We start from the raw sequence: 14,269 nt of genomic DNA on the forward strand, positions 1-14,269 counted from the left end.
GCCTGGCATCTGCAGATTTTCTCCGGTTCCTCTTCCCTTTGCCCCGGGTGGCAGCAGGCTGCTCACCGCAGAGGCTGCTCGGGGGCCAGAGGTGACGAACGGCACCGCTGCCGCCTCCTCGGCTGGTAAACACCACCATAAATCCTGTAAATGTTTTTTTTTTTTTTCACTGATTTTTTTTTCCAAAGCGATCGCTCACCCACCTCTGCAGCTGGGAGCAGGCACCGCTCTCGGACCCGGTGCTGTCCCCAGCCCCACGCTGTACTGAGGAGCCCGAATGCACCCCAAAGCTCTCCCCAGCAGCACTTTGCACACTTGGCCTCCATTTCCCCCACACCGGAGGGGTTTGGGAGGGGAAGGGGAAGCCCCTGTGTGCACCACGGGGTACCCCAAACCCCAGCCCACCTTCCCATCCCCAATTCCCCGCTCCCAGCTTGCCTCCCAGTTCCCTGCAGATTTAACCGTCAGTGCTTCCTGCCCCTCTGCCCTATTTCTGGGGGCCCCCCCAGCCCCCAAACCTCATCCCCTCGGCCCCACAGCCAGCAGCAGCAGGGGGGGACGCTCGGTGGTGACCCTGCTCGCCCCAAATACCCGCCCTGGCCATGAAATGCACCTCACGCGCCACCACCCCACGCACGCTCCTAAACCCACCCGGGGGTAAAAACCCCAGGTTTCCAAAATCCTCAGGGGGCTGGGGGGGACTGTGGAGGGTCAGATCCTTGAGGGTTGGATCCTGTAGGGTCCCCATGGGATGCTTTGCGTGGCCTCGTGCCAGGCACAGCGAGCCCACGGCCCCGAGTGAAGCCCACCCACACCTCATGGCAGGGAGCTGGGGGGCGAGGGGCGATTTTGGTGGCACCTTCGGCGGGCTGGGGGCTTCGGCATCGCCCTGCCGGCCTGGGGAGAGGGCTGGGGGAGGCCGGGGGTGAGAGGTTGGCTTCACACAAAGGAGCCAGCGGCTCGAAGCCGGCACGAAGCCGGGAACCAATCACCGCGGCGGCCGAGCGATAAAAAGGGCTCGCGAGGCGGCCGTGGGAGCTCGCAGGAAACGCTCCCCGCGCCCACAGCCCCGGCCTCTGCAGCGCAGAGAAAAGGCACGGCCAAAAGGCACGGCCAAAGGACAGACGGACGGCCGGACAGACGGCCGGACCCCGCTGGGGCCAAGCCCTCCCGCTCGGCACCTCCGCCGCGGAGCCCAGGCGTATGGTGGGTGCCTCGCTGCGCCGGGAAGAACGGGGCCGCTGGGTGGGAGACAAAGCTTGGGTGGGCACCACGAAATTTGGGGAGCGTCAGGGGTCGCCCAGCGTGGGGATGGCGGCTGGGGTGGGGAGGTGGGGAGAGGGGAAAATGGGGGGGGAGAGGGGAAATGTGAGGGGAGGGAGAGAGGCAGGCACCCAGGGAGAAAGGGATGGGGGGAAAGGAGGGATGCGAAGATTGGGGAGCCCTAAAAGCAGAGCCACCCAGCAGGTGGGGGCTTCCATCCCCCTATGCTTGCCCCCCCCCCCCAGAGGTCGGACCCCCAGGCAGGAGATGCGCCGGGAACTTTTGCTTTGGGAGGAGGCTCGGCCAGGGGGGGCACGGGAAGCAGATTTGGGGTGGGGGGAGCACAAGGGGGGCTCTGCTCCCCGAGGGCAGGTGGGGAAAAGGGGATGCTGCCAGAGCTCCAGGCACATTTAGGGGGGGCGATGCTGCTGGGGAGGGGCAGGGGGCGAGCACCCCGGACCCCGCGTGGGCTGGGGGGGTGCAGGACCCGCACCCGGTGCTTTGTGGGGTGAGGGGGGGGCTTGGGGGCACCGGCATGGCTGCAGCGGGGTCTGGAGGCGCAGCATTTCGGGGCTCACATCCCCGCGCTGGGCTGAGCTCCCTCTTTGTTGTGCGCTGCAGTGCGTGCTGGAGGGGGGCTGGACAGATCCATTTTATTAAGCCGATGGGAAGGAGCAGATATGGAAGGGAACCTGTTAGATCCCGAGCCCCTTATCCCCCTCGGCTGATGCCCGCTAATTCCCGGTGCTCTCTCCCAGCCCCATCCTGCCCGGCCCCGAACCTTTGCAGCGCCAGGTCTTTCATCACTTCCCCGGGGAGGCTGTTGCACGGCTGTGAGATTTAATTACAACACAAATACCCCGAGCTCTGACACAGCCCCGAACAGCCAGGGATCTCCCAGGGCTTCACAAAGGAGATCAGCTCTGTTTTCAGCCTTGGAGGGGGGGGGTGGAAAGGGAACAGAAAAAAAAAAAGCAATGGTGTGCCCAGCATCACCCCGAAACGAGCAGCAGAGCTGGGAGCAACCCCAGGTCTCCCAGGTCGCAGTCCTGCTCCGTAACCACCGGCTTTATCCCTGCAATCCCCTTGGGTCACTTGAGACCAGTCGAGCTACCTCGCAGGTCACGTTTTTGATCAATTTTTCCCCCGGTTTCTGCCCATGGGGTGGGCAGCAGTTCTGGAAAAGCCGGCTAATTCGGCAGCCCGGATCATGCCTTGGAAGCTGGGCTTTGTCCACCGAAGACATCGCGCGAGGGCTCTCCCGGGGAAGACATCTGGTGCCCCAGCTGAGCTGCCACGTATTTAAGGCCAGGAAGAGCTCGTCTGCGGCATTATTAATGCAGATTAAAAAAATAATAATTGCAGGGTAACTGATCGAGCGTAGTCTGAAACTGCCCCCGTGCTAACGTCCTTCCTCAGTGGGAGCCCCGAGGGAACCAAATCCCCGTTAGGAAGCGAGGGTCTGCAGGGCCCCCATGGGCCAGCACAGCACAGGGTGCGAAGTGACGGGATGCATCTTCGTTGTCACCGGGCTCAAAACAAAGCTGCTGACTTTTTTTGGTCAACACAAGTCCCATGAGACTTCTCGTTAGGGAAGGGAGTTTCACTTCTGGTTTCCTTTGGCGTGTCAGCTCCGCGAGCCTACAGATACCCCCTTCAGGCCCAGCTGTGGTGGGTTTTTCCTCTCCTTTTTGCCCATCCCCAGCTTTCCAAGTGTTGCCCATGGTCAGGCCATGTTCCCCGAGGTGTCTGCCTTTCACTTTCCAGATAAGCCATTTCTATCTGCCGTCTGGGGGTGTTGCAGAGCTTACCTAGCTGCTAGCACAGCGCTGGGATGGAGGACATTAAAGCTGGGTGAAGGGATTATTGCAAATATTACTAAGCACAATTTAGACGTATTTTTCACTCCTCTGGTGTGCCCATAACTCTCTCCACGTGGCTGGCTCAAGGGTTTTCAGACACAAGAACCTGCACACGCCGGGCTGTGTGGCATCCTGAATCCTACCAGAGAGCACAGAGGTGAAGGCTGAGCTGAGAACAGACGGGTCAGCTCAAAAAGAAGGAGCTTTTTGGAAACTTTGACATGCGAATGCCATTTCTGGTGGCTTGAATTTTTGGATGCAATCCGTACGTTGGGCAGCAAAGGCAGGAGCCCACAGCAGTGCTCACAGGGCTGGTGTGGAAGGACCATGAGATGAGGTTGTGCTGGGGTTTGGGTTTTGGGAGCAGAACTCCCCCCTGCTCTTGCTGCAGGTGGTGAAGCAGCACCAGCTCCCAGGCTGATGGGGCTCTCTGGGTTTTGTTCAAGGTATGGGCTAAACCACGTAGGAAATGCAAGGCCAAAGTCTGGTGTTTTACCAGTGATATTCCAAGGGAGGAGATCAGCCAACATAACATCCACAGGTTATGTTTGGGGGAAGGGGAACTTACAGGTAGTTACAAGTCCGCTGGTTGGAGTACAATAAAAATGAGTTTCTAGGAGAGGTTTTGGAAGAGGAATTAAATGTTGGGAAGCAGAATAAAATGCAGCGTGGTTTCAACACAGATCATGTCAAGTTATCTTGGTATCTTCCTTGGATGTGATAACCAGCTTCCAAAACAATGTGGCCTAACGAGTCCACATTTAAGGAAAGCCCTTGGTACACTGCCCCAGGGAAATGACTTCAGGTAGAGCTAGGAAAGAGGATAAAGAAGTGGGGAAAGAGGACAAAGAAGATACAGAAAAATGGAAAGAGGACACTTGGATCCTGCTGCAAGGGGAGGTCTAGAGATTGAAGGTGTTAGCAGCCCCTTTAGTGCCCAGGTGAGATGGAGCAATGCTGGCAGGACGCAGGACATCTGCCTACGGTGAGAAAAAGCAGATCAGCAAACAGGACGGGGAGCCAGATTCCTAGAAATGGCTCAAGTGGAGCTGAGCCAAGCCAGGTGCTTGGCAAGCTGCAACAAGAAGCTGCTGTAGGCGGGGGGACCTCAGCAAGTGGAGGGCACTGAAGAAGAATGAGCATCTAGGATTACTGGCAGAGGTGAGAGAAGAAAACATCGGGCCAAGTGTTTTCTGTGGTGCCAGGGAAGTATTCATACCAAGAGACAAAGGTCTGAGATTTCCTCCAGTGTGGGGCATCCACCTGCCTGCGGTGAGCCACCAAAGGAGCTGGAGGACTGGAAAGCAGAGTAAAAGGGTTGGCTCTCATGGGGAAAGAGGAGGCCGACAGGCACAGCCTTTAGAAAGACTTTGGAGAGCCAAACATTAGGGTGGGCAAACTGTGGGCATCATGCCAGTAAGCAGATAAAGGCAGGAAACCAGAAGGTGAGGTTTCCAGGTGGAACATGACGAGGTTGTAGAAGGGATTATGGAAAAATGAGAAGGGGAGGGAGGGCGCACGGCCTGCTCTTTGCCTCTCGTGCCTCTTTGCACCAGGTTTATATGGCACTTGATCAGTACCGTGCTGCAGAGCTTCCAGGCCTTTCTTCCTGTGTTTTTACCTAATGTCCAACCCGAACCTCGCAACCTGCAATTTTGGCCATTGCTGCTTGCTCAATCATTAATGAGAAAGGTTCATCTCCGCCTGGAAGAGGCTCATCCCAACCTCCCAGTGGGCTTTCTGCTGCATTTGTCCACTCAATCTTGACTCCTAGCAAGAGAAGAGATCCCAGGGCGCAGAGACTCCCTTCAGACCTTAACCTTTCAGGGATGCCATAAAACATGGCCGTGGGCCAAGGAACGGGCTGCTCCGTGGTTCCGTTTCCACTCCTGGAAATCAGATGGATCCCAGCAGCATCCTCCTGCCCCAGCCTCCTCCTCTGAGCTAGGCAGGGGCTGGTCCAGCCCGGATCCCCTCACCCCGGTCCTTCCAAGGGCTGTGACCTGTCCAGGAGGCAGAGCCGGGCAGGGCTGAAGGTGGGAGAGCAGAAGGGGTGGGCAGGGGCTCCCCTTGGGCTCACTCCTCGTGTGCGCGGGTCCCCCCCTTGGTACCCTGACAAAGGCAGCCCTGTTCATCCCCACAAGTCTTCCTTGTCAGCATCCCTCAGCACTTCGGCTGCAGATTTCCTGCCCACTGGCAGCCTTTCAGGAGGCAGCCCGGGTGCGGGACGTGGATGGAAAGGGGATTAGTGGGGCAGGCTGGTGGAAGGTAGTGTGGGGCTGTGGGGTGCGGGCAGGAGCAGCTTGGGGTGGTGGGGCTGCACCGGTGGCCCTGTTGGTCCTCCCCAGGGTGCTTTGTCCTGAGCCAAAGCATCCCAAAGCTGATACTGGTGAGGTCAAGTGGTTGGCTTAAAGCCACGCAAGAAGCCAAGATCTGAAGCTGACGAAGTCTTCCATGGCCAAGGTTGGAGTCAAGACCACCGGGCTCACTCTGCCGCCTCCCCACAAATGCAGCTCGCTTTCTCTTTCCATTCTCGAGAAGCTGAAACAGCATCGGGGGTGCTGAGCCCCCTGGTCAGGTGCTGGCCCATTTGATGCTGACTCTTCACGGTGTAGTTTGGCCGTGATGCCCCGTGGCTGCAGAAACAGGGCCCGGCTGTGCAGCGAGTTGGAGACCCCCAGGCTGGGGGCTGGCCTCATCCAGCTCCTTCCCTGCAGCCCTGCCACAAAGCCAGGCGCTGAGCTGCTCAGGGGCTGGCCTGCGTGTGTAAGATGTGCTGATCCTGCACACGATCATTGGGACATCGGTGGTGCTCCGTTTCATGGGGGAGAGGCCTGACAGCCTCTCCGAGGTGTTGAGCCCCTGCCCGTGCCTTGCCGTGCTGCTGGGGATGCTCAGCATCCTCCTGGGACCCGGGGAAGGAAGGGGCCCGGATCCCCCGTGCTGCGTTTGGTCTTTGGGAAAGCCTCTTGCCGTGGCCCAGCGATCCCAGCAGTAAACATTCACTTCACAGGGCCCTTAATGGGAACCATATGGCGGAGAGGGGCCTCTCGCCCTCTGCAGTCACGTTGCTTTCCTGTAGCGGAAACCCTTCGGCTTTCGGCGAGGCGTGCAGCCAGCAGTGGGCTGCTCCGCGCCGGGGGCCCCGTGGGACCGGGCTGGAGAGGCACCGAGGGCAGCCTGGGCGGCCCTGCTGGATTAGGAGAAGGGTGGAAAAACCCCACGCCTGGCCTGGCTGTTTTAGGGGCAGGTTGTGGTCGGGGGGATGCCGCCATCCTCCAGTCGGTTGGGAATTTCCTGGAGTGGCCCCTCCAAACGCTTCCCTGTCCTTAACGCCTGTCCCCGGGGGCCAGGCAGGAAGGTGAGCGGGGACAGGAGGGGCTGCAGGACAAACCCTGCTGTGAGCAGGGAGCTTCTGGGCTGAGCGCTGCCTTCCTCGACCCAAAGAGCTCCTTGGTCAGTGCCAAAAGGCAGAGCTGCGGCGCTTCCCCGGCTGTTTTCACACAGCGGCAGGCACACGTCCCCTGCAGGTGCCAGAAGAGCTCCAACCCCGAGGTCCTGAGCTAAAAATCAGCTTGTTGAGAGCACCAGGAAAGTCCCTGGCTGGCAGCTTGGGCGCTGAGCACATCGTGCTGGCTCCAGTGCCACCGAGAGCCAAAGCCCTGTGAGATCCAGGCCCCTGTGAGATCCAAACCTCTGTGAGACCCAAACCTCTCTGTGCTCCCCACCCTGCAGCCACCAGTGCTGCCACCAGGCTGCTCCATCCCCCTGGGCAGAGGGCACAAGCTCTGGAGGCTCATCGGATGCAGGAGGAGCAGCACATGCAGGGTGAAGGTGCTCTCATCCCATCCTGAGCCGAAATCGCTGGCTGCATGATTAGGAGATGTCAGTACAGTGTCCTGCTCTTCCTGGGCTGGGTAGGTGGCGAATTGGCTTGGGGCACAGAGGTTTGGGGAAGTCAGAGCAGTTATGGGCAGCCTTCAGCACAGACCTGGCTGTGGCTTCCTTGCCTCACCACAGATGCTGTCCTGTGGTCCTCAGAAAATCGGTGAGCCCCTCCAGCATGCTGGGAGATTGCCCTGGCAATGTGAAGACGTCCCAACACCTACGTGGCAATGTGTCCTTGAGCAAAGCCTGTGCCATGGGGGTTCCTCTGCATGTGTTTACTGCCTGGGGCTCAAATCCCCCCCTGTACAGCCCAACACCTCCCTGAAAAAGCGATGACAGCAGCTGGGAGCCTCTGAGAATCCCTCCCGTGGTCTCCAACTCGTTGCGTTTCCCTTATCGCTTCAGCACACCCTTCCCCTGTGAGATTTCTACTCCTGCCCCACAGCAGGAAGGACGTTTAGCAACTTCTGCTCGTGTCTGTGGGGCTGCTCTGCCACGGGGATCGGCACAAAGCCTGGGAGAGCGCGGGTACGGGGCTGCGAGCAGGGCGTGTGGGGAGGGAGGGGGGCAGCAGGATGGAGAGCATGGTCTGGGGGGAGAGCATCAAAATGTGGGTCAGGTTAACTGGGACGGTGTGGAAAATGGGGAGGAGGGAACTGGGTAGGGGAGGAAGATGAGCTGTGAGAGGAAGGGGAAGGGAAGCTGGGGTGGAGGTGTGTTTGTAGGGGAGAGGGTGAAAGGCAGGTGAGAAGGGCAAGGGTCATGCATCTGCGCTCGAGGCACGTGGTGGGTGCAAACCAGCGGGGTTTGCTGGGTTCCTCAGGCTCCCCTTGGGGTCTGTGCTGTGCTTTAGGCACCGTGCACACCCCCGAGGTGTCAGAGGGAAGGTGCTACGCCAGGACGTGGGGGGCAGAGAGGGGCCGTGGGCTCGGGCTGCACCCCCAGCCCCGTTTGCCCAGCCCAGGGTGCGCGTGGGGCCACGGCAGCCGCCTGCGTGCACCGCCACCCGCCCTGCTCGCGAGCAGGAAATAACAAGCGAACCGCAGAGGAGACGGGAAATGATTTAGGTAAAATCGAAGCCGTGTTCTCAGCCGGAGCTCTGAAATGTTTGCAGCAGGGGCTGCCCAGCCCCTTGGCCTGCGAGGGTGAGCCTGGCTCCTCTGCTGCTGCTCAGGACCAGGAGCAAAGCTGAACCCTGAAAGCAGGCATTAATTTTGGGTGCTCAGCCTGGCGCTGCTCATGCCTGAAGCCAGCTGCTGAGTGTTGGGACTTTTTGGGGACCAAAGTGCCCTCCAAAACCCAAGGCACATTTACAAACGTCACCACGAGATCGGCAGGAGCAGGGAGTGCTGGCTTGCCAGCCCCCAGCACCTCCCTGTCCCTGCAGAACCACCCTTTTCCCCGCTTTTGCACCCAGGACAACATGGGGGGGGCCGGGGATTAAGGCCACGGGTTCATTGTCTGCTGCTCTGCTCCTCCCTCTGTGCCTCGTGGTGCTCAGCTCCGCATGTGCACAACAGGGCTCATCAACCCTGGCCTTTTTTGGGTGTTTTCAAGTTAAGGTGCAACGGGGAAACCCCCGTGAGGATGTCAGGGCCTTTTTATCTTGTACCAAAGGAACTGGTTTGCAATGCTGGTGGTTTGGTTTTGTTTTGTTTTGTTCCGTGCTGCATTAAAAGTGGTCAGAGACGCCTCGAACTCAGCCTCCTGGGCGCTCGGCACATCACCTGGAGGCCGCAGCCTCTCAGGGAACCGCGCTCAGCCTCAACCTCAGTGAGGCTTTTCTGGGTTACAATTAGACTAAAATCACCATCTTTGTGATTTTAGCGTCGCCAATCCTTTGGTGGCTGCATCGGTGAAACCCTGGGCTCTAGTTCCACTGCCTGGGCAGGAGAGCAGCTCTGCCTGGAAGCTGCATCCCTTATCCTCACTGCCGACAGCTTGGCCATTGCCTGGTAATTGCCTTCCACGTGTGGTTTGGAGGCTCTTCGCAGGAGCTGTCGCATTTCCACGTCTCCCTCTCCCATCCCAGCCCATATTTTTGCATAGGAAAGGGGACAGGAGGTACCGAGCTGTGCGCTAGGCTCAGCTCAGCGCCCAAGATCGCCTGCCAGGTTCTTATCCTGGCTGTGCCCCAGACCTGCACCTCCTGCCAGGGATGCCCCAGGAATCCCAGACCCCAGAGGCTGCCCCGACCCCACAGAGCAAGCTTTGAGCAGGCACCAGCTCCTGCAGAGACGAGCAGCTGCTGGGTTTGGGGTGACGAAATCGGCCTCATCCTGCTGACATTTCCTCTCCAGGTGTTGCAAGAGGCCACCTTGCACCACTCAGCCACCTCCCCAGGGACCGTCGGGCCACAAGCTTCAAGCTCAGGATCAAGCGCACGGAGGAGGGCGAGGGACCATGTTCCAGGCCACGGAAGCCGCCAGCACCCCCCCGGCTCATGTATGTCGCTCCCCCCGTGGTTTGTATGCGAATTTCCAGACCAGCTGGGTTTGTTCTCGGGGTGGAAGGTTGGGCAGGGAAGCTGTGTGCAGGACGGGGCATTTTAGAGCCACCAAAGGCGCAGTCGCTGCTACTGAGCCGTGAGGACAAGGGGCAGGGATGTTCCAGCAGAAGGTGCTGTTTGCTGAGCACGGTGCTCAGCCAGCGTCCCGGCGCCCAGCCCATCGTCCCTCACCCTGCTCCTGCCTGGAGCAGGGTTTTTTTGGCTGTTTGTTTGTGTTTCCATGGCTTTCGGCGATCACAATGGAGAGCATGCGAGCTGCTTAGGGTCGGAGCGCTCGGAGATGGAAAAACATCAAAGCTGAAGCACAGCCCCTGCTGGGACAGGATACGGCCCTTCCCCGGGGGAGGATGGGTCAGATATGAAATAGCGATAGCTGGTGAGCCTGAGCCGAGCCAGGAGGCTGCCGAGAAGTGACGAGAGGCGGTGGGTTGCCTGTAGCCTTGGGAACGGATGTGATCCAGCTCCAAAGCAGCAGCGTTTGCCTTCGCTCTGCTCAGCTGAGCCTAGAAAGAGCACCTCAGACCCTACCCTAACCTCCGGAGAGCACCGGGGGATGCTTTAGCAGGGCCGAGGGACGCAACTGGTTTTACGCAGCCCGAGTCTCCCCACCGCCCATGTTCCTCTGTTGATTTTGGCTTCCTCCTCCAGCCTTGTGCAAGCAGGAGGGAGAAAAAAAATCACATCGCAGACCTCAGTCAGCGCGAGCAGCTGGGAAACGTCTGAAGAGGCAGCTTAGCGAAGTGAGAGCTTCCTGTGTGTCTCTTAGACAAACTGCTTCCAAAAATACAAAGGAGAAATGGAGGAAGGGCAAAGCAGGGGGAGGGGGGTGGGAGAGCACCCCGGGGGCAGAGCTGGGGCGCGTTGTCCAAGCAGGGCTACGGCAGCGACAAGGGGAAGGACGAGGAGGTGGCGGGGTGATGCTCCCAGGTCACTGCCCTGGGAACGAGGAGCACAGAGCAGCCCTGGCTGAAAAATGCCCTAAAAATGCTCCTTTGTTCCCAACTGGAAGGAGAAAGGGGCATTTTCATCAGTGCAAAGGGAGGCTAAAAAATAAAAAAGGCTTGCAGGTGACTGAGTGAGGAGGAGGAGGGGGGGGGGGGGGGGGAGGTGATGGGCTGTTGCAGCTGCAGACCAGAGGGACTTCACGATGGGACCCCTGTGAATCTGCAGAGACCTCGCTTGGTGATGCTGAGGGCAGAGGTTGGGGCACCTCAGTGCCTGCATCTGCCCCGCTGCTCCCCCCACAGCTGCAGGGGCTGAGCAATATCCCCCCCCGCCAAGCAGCTGAAGGCAGCAGGGCTCATCTTTAGCCCTGCCTGTGCCCCGTTCCCCCTCCTGCCCCACACACGTGCAGTCTGTGGGGAGGTTTTGAAAGCTTTTCGGTCTCAGCCACGGTGCGGGCGTTTCCTGCGCAGCGCGGCAGTGCCTGGCAGGGGAGCTCAGACACAAAACATCCGGAGAGGGGCACCCAGCACAACGCACCTCCTGAGGGCGAAGGGCACCCCGGGTGGGCACACGGCCAGCCTGGCACCCTCCCACTGCAGGAAAAAACCTGGCTGAGCCCGGTGTGCCTCCAGAACAAGAAGCGTTAATTATCACCCAAACAGAGCTGTTGTTAGCTAAGGGACTTACCAGGCAGCACATGAGGCTTCCCAGTGCAGGGCTGTGCTATGGGGGCTGCTGCAGCCCCTCTGCAAAGCCCTTTCCCCTTCTCTGTCCCAAAGGATCTTGAAGCAGGGATGTTTCAGCCGCACTCCTCTGCTTCACTGAGGGTTAGTGCCAGCCCTGCTTGGCCTGAGATATGCATGGTAGGTAGCCAAGGACAGCGATCACCGGCAGATGGGGAGAGCTGCACGACCCCGGGGCTGTGCTCTGCAGTGCCGACAGTGTGACACCCCTGTGTCTGTGCTCATGTGCTGCCTCTAAAAAAAAAGCAGCCGGTGTGTTTGCTACAACTTGGTCCCAGACGAAACAAAGCCGTGGCATGTGCTGGACCCAAGCCTCAGTGAGCAGTGCTGGAGGCAGCGCTGGCTGCTCCGTGCCCACAGCCCCAGGGAAGTCCCACGGCCTCCTGGTGCGAGTTCCCTCTGCAGTATATAAATGACTTTCCCTCTTTTTCTATTTTCCTTTCCTCCTCCTTGTCACTTCAGGAGAAGCAGCACAGTGCAAGCAGTGCACACCGGGGCCTGATTGAGGTCACGGCCTCTGGGCAAATGAGTTCAGAGACTCACCGGGTGCTGTGATGGCCAGGCTGAGGCTGCCGGCGTGCCCCAAGGTCCTGCTGCTCAGCTGCCCGTACAAATCCTCTGCTGCTCCTCCTTTAGCACAGCTCAGCACCGAGCCTCTTTAGTCTCTCAGGCTCTCATTTTGATTTCTCTGCTCCATCTCTCCTTAGGAGGCAAAGAACAACTCAGGAGGCAGCACGGTGCAGCGCTCCAAGGTACCTACAGCTTTATGGCACTCTAAAGCTTCATGGTGAGGGGGAGAGGACGGAAACCTAAAGCCTGAGCACCAATCCAGCCCAGCATCAATGGACTGGTACTGGGAGGGCGATGGGAGGCTGCTTCAGGCTTACTGGTGCTCCAGCAAATGGCAGCAGGGATGATGGGGAAGGTGGCTGCACGGTGAGATGGGCACCAGACCTCCAAACCCCCTTCCTCACCCTCTTTCCCTTTGCTGTCCCCTTGCGCAGTCCTTCAGCCTGAAGGCGCAGGTGAAGGAGATGTGCACGGCCTGCCAGAAGACCGTCTACCCCATGGAGCGGCTGGTGGCAGATAAATTCGTCTTCCACAATGCCTGCTTCTGCTGCAAGCACTGCCATGCCAAGCTCAGGTGAGCCGTGCCGGGTATCTCCAAGCCGGGGCCAGGGAGGCTCTTCCAAAATGTGCACCCCCCTGCCCACCGCAGCCCTCCCTCCTGTAGGGCAGGGGAAGGCCATCGGTCTCCCGATCACAGCATTAAGGGCCGTGGTCCCATCTGGTCCCAAGTCTCATTTTAATCCCACCTGGTACGGAAGAAGAGTTTTTCCCCTCGAGAGCAGGGACAGAGCCCCACGGGGATGCCAGAGCTTCCTCCTAGCTGACACAGGGCAAAGGCTGAGCTGCCCTGCAGGACCCCTCTTTGCAGCCCCTTAAGGCTGCTCACAGCAGCCCCAAGACCCCTGGAGTGAGCAGCTGGCCCTTTCTGCTAAGGGGCAGCATGTTCCCTCCTCCTCCTTCCCCTCTCTGAGCCTCCCAGCCCCCCGGCACCCCCAGCTGCCCCCTGCCCACCCAACCCCTTCTCCTTCCCCAGCCTGGGCAGCTACGCGGCGCTCCACGGGGAATTCTACTGCAAGCCCCACTTCCAGCAGCTCTTCAAGAGCAAAGGCAACTACGATGAGGGCTTCGGGCGCAAGCAGCACAAAGAGCTGTGGGTGCACAAGGAAGTGGAGAGCGGGACCAAGACGGCGTGAGTGGGACCCAGCCCAGCCTTCCCTGGATGGAGCCGAGCAGAGACGGCGCGGAGCACTGCTGAGCCGGCAGCTAACTGAGCTGATGTAAAGCAAAGGGGACCCCAAGAGCCCGTGGGCGGTAAGGGAAGGGAGGCAGCCCGATTTTGAGGCCTCTGGAGGATGTCTAAAGGGGTCCTGCAGACCCTAAGGACAGGGCGGAGGTGAGCGGGGTGTAGCCCCCAAATCTGAAGCCCTCTCTCCCTGATGAGATCAGACCAGAAGCACTTGCCCCCATGGGAATGCCCCAGCCCTGTTCACACATATCAGGCCTGCTACCATGGAAAAGGAGATCTGGGGGCTCTGAGAGCCAGCCCCAACCTAGCCTGTAGGTCAGAGCAGAGCTCCCTGCTCCTGCCACACCGATTCTGCCTTGTTGGGGCTCTGAATAAGGAGGGTCTTTGGTTTACATCAGCTCCGTTCAGCTGGGATTGTTCAGCCTTAAGGATGTTGCCCTGCGACTGTTTAACAGTGTCTGTCTTTTTTATATTTGCCTTTCTTTGGTACGTTCTGCGTTGGAGCCCGGCAGGGCCTCACGTGTGACACTGCGCCATGCGCTCTTTTATTTTTGTAATACAAGGTTTCCAAGCCTTCCCTGTCTTGTCCTGTGTTCCTAGGGACAGGGGGAGGTGGGAGCAGCGGTCGGGTCTGGGCAGCTGCTGTGGAAAGAGCTTCTGCCCATAAAGTCCCAAGAAATTATTCCTGGGTGTGGAAATCCTGAGCGATGTGAAGCCCTGAGCAGCATCAGCACCCTGCGCGCTGCAAGCCCCGACCCGAAGCTGCAGTTGTAACCACGTCAACTTCCACCTGGAGGCCAGACCACCCTCAAAGGCAACTCACTGCCGTATCAAATTTTGCCCTTCATACACTTCGTGGCTTGCTTCCCCCCCCCCCCCCCTTACCAATAAACACCGTGCCTTGCCTCTGCAGCCTGATGTGGGCTCGCTTCACGCTGCAGCTGGGGCAATGCGAGGCCTGGCCCGGCCTGGCCCATCCCCATCTGCTGTGATGCCTGCACAGGGGAATCCATACAAATTAATACAAATTAATGTGTCCAGCAAGGCCTGCCAGGCTGGAGACCTAGTGCAATGGGATTAAGGAAAGCAGGTAGGTCTGCTTTTAATTATTATTTACCTGCTGCCTCCACACACACGGATTTGCAAGGCTGGTTTGAAAGAGAAAGCAGTGAGGAACCTCCTGGCTTTAAGTACTGTGGGAGCTGGGCCGCTCAGAGCCCAACAGCAGCTCCTGCTGAGGTCC

The 14,269-nt window shown here is 59.2% G+C and overlaps 1 protein-coding gene across 2 annotated transcripts; it reads left to right on the forward strand.

The window, feature by feature from the left end:
* Window positions 1-987: 987 nt before the first annotated feature.
* Window positions 988-13,603, forward strand: LIMD2 (LIM domain containing 2). 2 transcript variants are annotated; one of them, XM_027445644.3, is made up of 5 exons: window positions 988-1,206; window positions 9,314-9,458; window positions 11,918-11,962; window positions 12,215-12,354; window positions 12,814-13,603. In XM_027445644.3, the coding sequence occupies exons 2-5, from the start codon at window positions 9,417-9,419 to the stop codon at window positions 12,971-12,973; spliced, it is 387 nt and encodes a 128-aa protein (XP_027301445.1). In that variant the 5' UTR covers window positions 988-1,206; window positions 9,314-9,416; the 3' UTR covers window positions 12,974-13,603. The 2 variants fall into 2 exon arrangements, with proteins under 2 accessions (XP_027301445.1, XP_005029348.1); XM_005029291.6 differs by lacking the exon at window positions 988-1,206 and adding an exon at window positions 7,410-7,541.
* The last annotated feature ends 666 nt before the right edge of the window (window positions 13,604-14,269 follow it).

Source organism: Anas platyrhynchos, chromosome 28, assembly GCF_047663525.1.
Source record: "Anas platyrhynchos isolate ZD024472 breed Pekin duck chromosome 28, IASCAAS_PekinDuck_T2T, whole genome shotgun sequence".
Lineage (NCBI taxonomy): Eukaryota > Metazoa > Chordata > Aves > Anseriformes > Anatidae > Anas > Anas platyrhynchos.